This window comes from Dromaius novaehollandiae, chromosome 3, assembly GCF_036370855.1.
Source record: "Dromaius novaehollandiae isolate bDroNov1 chromosome 3, bDroNov1.hap1, whole genome shotgun sequence".
Classification (NCBI taxonomy): domain Eukaryota; kingdom Metazoa; phylum Chordata; class Aves; order Casuariiformes; family Dromaiidae; genus Dromaius; species Dromaius novaehollandiae.
The window spans coordinates 84,148,537-84,154,536 of record NC_088100.1 but is presented as its reverse complement, the minus strand read 5'-3'; the positions used below and the strand labels follow the sequence as shown (position 1 = coordinate 84,154,536).

The 6,000-nt window shown below is 48.1% G+C and overlaps 1 protein-coding gene across 20 annotated transcripts in view; it reads left to right on the top strand.

Moving 5' to 3' along the window:
- Positions 1–589: 589 nt before the first annotated feature.
- AFDN (afadin, adherens junction formation factor) overlaps positions 590–6,000 on the top strand; it is a 137,625-nt gene continuing 132,214 nt past the window's right edge. For 11 of the 20 annotated variants that reach the window (XM_064509335.1, XM_064509331.1, XM_064509326.1 and 8 more), the window contains exon 1: positions 593–1,139. In XM_064509335.1, the coding sequence (XP_064365405.1) occupies positions 1,014–1,139 (126 nt within the window). In that variant the 5' untranslated portion in view covers positions 593–1,013. Of the gene's footprint in view, positions 1,140–6,000 lie in introns of all 20 variants that reach the window. The other 9 variants (XM_064509329.1, XM_064509319.1, XM_064509321.1 and 6 more) reach the window with 3 other exon arrangements.

The window sequence follows — 6,000 nt, the reverse complement described above, 5'->3', positions numbered from 1 at the left end:
AGAAAGGGGCGGGTGGGCTTTCAACAAATACTGGAAAACAGGGAAATTATAACTCATCCTAACACGGAGAGGCTATAGCGAGGTGAAACAAACCCCCCGCGAGGCGGATCTCTGTTCCCGCGGCGGCGGGAGTGGCGGCCGCGGCCCTTTGTTGCTGCGGATTCCCAACAGGCCCCACGCAGCGGCCGCGGGGCGGCCCGGCCTCCGCCTCCTGGTCGCAGATTCGGAGTCAGAAGCCCCTCGCAGCTCGGCGGCTCTCCGCGGCACAAGCGTGTGTCCCCCGCCCCCGCCGCCGGCCGGAGGAGGCATTCTCACCCTCCTGCGCTGCCCCCCCGCTCCGCCCTGCCCCAGGCCCGGCTGCCCCCGCAGGGCGCCCCGCGCCCCACCCGGCGCGGCGCGGGGCTGGGGGGCAGCGCAGGGGGCACCGTGCGCCGCCGTGCCGAGGCGCGCCGCCGCCGCCGCCGCCGCCGCCGCCCGGGCGCGGAGCCGCGCCGCAGCCGGGCGCAGGGAGGTGACGGGCGGCGGGAGCGCGCGCGCCGAGGGAGGGCGGGCGGCCGGGCGGGGGCGCGCACAGGACGGTGTGTGTGTGTGTGAGAGGGAGCGAGGGGAGGGCGATACCGGGGCGGAGAAAGGCGGCAGCGGCGGCTCCGCTCAGCTCAGGGCAGGCGAAAGGGGACAGACGCTGCCGAGCCAGGAGACATCGCGCCGGCCGCCGCCGTCGTTTCGGGGCATCCTTCCTCCTCCTCCCCTCCCCCTCCCTCTTTCTCTTCTTCCTCGCTGTCCTCCGCGGCCGATCGTTATCGGCGGCACAATCCCGGGGCGTTTCCGCGGCGCCCGTACCCGGCGGTCCCCGAGGGGAGAGCCGGCCCCTCCCCTCCTCCAGCCGGCGCTCAGGGACCCCCCCGCTCCCGTGCTCCGCCCCCGCCCCTTGCCCGGGGCTCGGCGGAGAGGGCCCGGCCGCGGCCCCGGCTCGGCTCCCGGCGGCGGCTGCGGCGGCGGCGGGCGCGGCGAGGATGTCGGGCGGCGGCGGCGGCGGCGGCGGCAGCAGCCGGGAGGAGGAGCGGCGCAAACTCGCCGACATCATCAACCACTGGAACGCGAACCGGCTGGACCTGTTCGAGATCAGCGCCCCCACCGAGGTAAGCGACCCCGGCCCGGCCCTGCCGCCCCCCGGCCTGGCCCGGCCCGACCCGGCCCGCTCCCCTCCGGCACCCCCCCCCCGGGCCGCCCGGAGGTGAGACACCGCGCCGGGGCCAGGCCGCGCCCGGCTCCGCCCCGCGGTCAGCCCGGCTCCCCTCCCCCACGCGGCCGGGGGCCCGCGCCCCCCCCGGGCCGTTAACGCGCGGCCCGTAACGGCTGGGGGCAGCCGGTGCGTGGCGCGGGGCTGCGCTCCTCGGCGCGGCGCGCCGGGCCGGGCCGGGCCGGAGCTTCTGGTCCCTTCCCCTGGCCCGAGCGGCGCGCGGGAGGGCAGGTTGCAGCGGCCGCAGAGGGGAAGGGAGAGAAAAGGGCCGGTGTGCTGCCCTCCTCCCCCGCGCCTCTGCCGCATGCACACGCCGGCCCGGCCCGGCGGTCGGAGGCAGGAAACCTCCGGGGGCCGGAGGTGGCGATTGGGGCCGACAAGCGGCAGTACCCCCCCCCCCCCCAGCATCCCCCAAAACGGGCTGAATCTTTTTGCCTTTTTTTTTTTTTTTTTTTGGGGGGGGGTATCTTATGGTTTATCCAGTACAACTAAAAGGGAACCGGTAGAAGAAAAAGGTTGAAAGCATGGGGGTGTTTTTTGTTGTTGTTGCTGTTTGTTTGCTTAAATATTGAGCTTTGTGCAGGAGGCACCTCTCACAAAGCAACCTGTTTTAGTTCAGCCCTCTCACAAAGCAACCTGTTTTAGTTCAGCAGCTCTCTGAGCCGCTGGTGAAATCTCCAGGGTAGCTTTCCCAGGGCGTGACGGACGGACGGAGTGTTTTTTGGCTCAGTGTATCTGAAAACTTGGAGATTGCCAGCCTTGAGTTTAAAGTAAATATCAGGAGCAGGTTCGCAGTCCTGAGTCCACATGTTGTACCGGAAAAACACAGCGGGTAATTTCTTCCTAATGAAATGGGTGTTTCTAATGGTTGAGAGAGGCTGGATTTACTTTCAAAAAAAAAAGTAATAGTCAAACCACACCCTACCGCTACCCTTTGCCGTGTTCCCTTTGGCTGGTCGGTGCTGTGTGTCTGGTTTGAAAGGAGCGGGGGGAGGGCTGGGGAGGAGGCAGGTTACAGCCCAGTTTGTGTGTGACAGCGCGGTCCCTGCTCGGAGGGTGGAGGCTGGTCATGTGCGTGTTCCCGGGGAAAAGGAGGAAATTCACACTTGCTCTGGGCCTGGCCCTGATCCTAGTTGTTGATTAACAGAAGTCTCTGAAAAATAATGTTGGCTTGGTCTTGGATCTTAGTCCTGTTTCATCATCCAGGTAGTGACTGCAAGGGTAGCCATGAAAAGAATCTTGAGTGCATTCATAGGAATTTTCAGCCACAGTAGCTTGAAAATAAGTATTTTGGGCATTTTTAGTTCTGCTTGTTGTGAACTGTTACTTGAGGTGCGAAGATGAGAGTTCTGTGAAATTTCCTATAGCTTGCAATATTTATTATAATTCTAGCTCTTTGCTGGAATGGATAGTTACTGCTGTCGTTGTTGTCTGACAGTCACTTGTTCAAAAAAGGTGGACAGATCCTGGTGTGAAGGGAGCCTTCACGACTGTGTTTGGGAACATAGTAGATTGTCTTTCTGGAATTTTAGGTTGACCATTAAATGTCTGTGGCTTAATTTTTGATTAATATGTTTGTTCATTTCCAATATACTCTCACCCCAACCTATTTTTTTCATGTTCATGACAAGTTGTACTTACGTAGTTTTGTTAATGGTAAGTAGTTTAACAAATATTACCATTTTTAGGTCAGCCTTATGCATCTGTCATAATTTACTAGACCTTGCACAAAAGCTGCCTGCCTCGTTATAATTATTATGGAAAGAAATAACAATTTTGCTTACATTACCTCCACACTTATGTAGTTTAAGCTTCTGAACCTGCATAGGAGCATAGTTATTGCTGTCAGTGGTGACATTTATTTCAGTTGAACTACTGATAGTAAAAATTAAGTGCATTCATATCTCTTTGAGAGTTTGAGCTTTCTAGAGTACTAGTTCTAAAATTTTGGTAAGATTGCAGATGTGTCTACACAAAGTGACAATAGGTAGCAGTTTCATAGTTGAAGTATATTTTTCCTTACAGATAATTACAAATATAAATGTTAATGTTTTCCTCAATGTTATCCTGAGCTGACCCAAATTTGGCAGTATTTTCAGCCCAGACTAGGCGATTCATATCGGGCTTTCATTTGGGCTGATAAATAGCCCACTTTACTAGAGTGCTTGAGAGCTGATAGTCCTCTGATGTCTTCCATACTTTTGCGTGTTCAGCTTCAACATAAGGCATGTTTTATTTATTGTAGAACATGTTGGACTGCAGCATCTGTAAAGATGCTATAACTTGGATAAGACTTTTGGTTGGGTGTACCTGAGTCTGATCCAATTGGACCAGCTGAAACTGTTTATACATAGCAGTTGGTATCCTGGGTTAACTTTTCAGTGAGGACATGCCCATACTGCAAGCTGTCAGCCAGGAATGTTTGCATGTATCGTTCCTATTTTGAATATTGAGACTTGATGCTTTCTTTATAATGGTTCTCCATGCATTCCATCAGTGTAAGTAATTAGGTTTAGGGGATTTGTCTTGTAATTTTCCTACATATTGAATAGGCGTTTTCAGAGGACCTTTTCGCTTCCACAGTGGTAGGGTCAAAGGCAGATATGTGTATTCAGAAAAAGAAAAGGAAAGTGAAGTCTCATGTAGAATGACCAGAGTTCTGAAAGTTTAGCTCAGGCAATGACAGTGAAAGGTATCACAACCTACTGGTATACCTCAATGCTAATTTAAAATACCTGATTCTTTGGTATGACAGAATTGCTCAATTCTGAAGTCTGTTGGGTCCTTATCAGTTTAGTGGAAAGTGTAAAATATGACTTGGTTTTGAACGTATAGAGTAGGATTTTGAAATTACTTCTTTTTTCCAGAGAGGCGCTTCATTAAATAGATGAACTTGATTCCTGTTAATATTTCATTTTGTAGACTAGTCTTAAGGGATTAGATATCCACTTCTCTGTTTCCTTTTGAGAGTTAGGCACCAGTCATTTTTTAAAGCGCATTGCCTGTAAGGTATGGAAAATAAAGAACCTTGGGTAGGGCATATTATTGAGTTCTATTATTAATTTTCTCCTAGCTTATTGTATGGTATGAATAGAAGTAATTCAGTACTCCTTTCCCCCTACTCTCTGTTTTGCTAAGGAACTTTAGCTTCTGAGGAACTAAGAACTAAGGAACTCTGTGGTTGAAATAAGGTATTCTTTCTGTGTTCCATTTGAGGAAGGTTGAAGACTTCTTGGGGCTGGAGGGGTTCATATCTTCACCTGCTTAAGTTTTCACTGAAGGCGTGTGTAGACTCCTGCTTGAGAGCAACATGGTAATTTTAACATTGTAGGTATTTAGCTATTTTAAACAGTTGTTGCTTTTTCTGAGAAATCTGCTAATTGTTTTCATTGTTTTCATTTTGAAGATTTTTATTTTAGAGAAATTAACTGAGAGAAGCTTTGTGGCTTTATAAGCTTATAAATTAATGAAATGAAAAGTTTTTGTTACTAAATTTTAGCAGCTAATACCAGTTAAACTCTAATGATGTCAGGAGTGATGCTAAGTGCAGATCTTTGCTAAATAACTATAATGTTGAGACTAATTTGAACTTCATTAAAAATAAACTTTACTATCTCTACTTTAAGTGACTAGGCAGCTACCCACTTTAGGAAATCTAAAAAAGGTACAGCAGATTTTTGGGACACGTGGGCTGAATCATGTTTTGTAGATAAATCAACTGTAAAATTCAAAATGAAGTATCATGTTTGCCCTTTTCTTTAAATGTTTCTGCTTTTCCATTCTCTTTTCCCCTCACCTCATCAAATTAATGATTTGATAACAAGTGCTTAGTGTTGTTTAGAAACTTGTATAAGAAACTTTTTGCACTTACAGACTTACTTTTTTAATGAAAGTGCTTACTGGAATGAAGTGATTGTATAAAATAACTAGTGTGGGAGTTTAGGGGGGTGAGGAAAGCAAAGTCACCATAGACTAGTGCATTTATCACTGTCAGATAAGATAAATATAAATCCTCTTGAAAATATTTGAGAGCTGTTGGTTTAAGGTGCCATACATGAGCTAGGCATTATAATTATTGTTGATGACAGCATGCAGTTTCAAAGTACTGTGTTATGATTCAATATGATAACTAGATATGAGAGGAGGAGAAGCGCTGTGTTTTTCAAAACGTCAGTTGTGGATTAAGAATATGTACTGGTTTGCATTTAATTTTTTGAGAAAGACTTTTTGGAACTTTTTTTTTTAAAATATATAATTGCCTAAGGGTTTGGGGATTGTTGTCAAATACATTGATCTGTTGTAATTTTGTTTTCTGATGGAGAAAGCTTTTATAAATTGGTCTAATCTACCTGTGTTTTAATAAAAGCAGTAAAGTATAATCGAAAAGCTTAGAGAAATAACATGCTTTGTATTAAGAATAACTCCTAATAGAGTATTTAGCTTTTAAATGGCCATGGTTTAAAAAAAAAAAACACACTAAATGAGGGATTTGAAAGCTCTTTATGGCTGTTAGATGACTTTTTTCATCTGAAAATATCAACTTGTACAAGCTTGGTAGCAATATACTAGGAATAAGTCTTCACAATCTTTTTTTTTTTTTTTTTTTTTTTTTTTTTTTTTTTGGGAGGTGGGGGAGAATGTTGATTTCCCCCCACCTTTTGGTGCTCTACATTTTGTCTAGTCAGTATGTATTTAAATTCCTATTACTGGCTTTAAATAGGCTGCTTATTTGTATTTTAGTGAAATGTTACACAGTACCC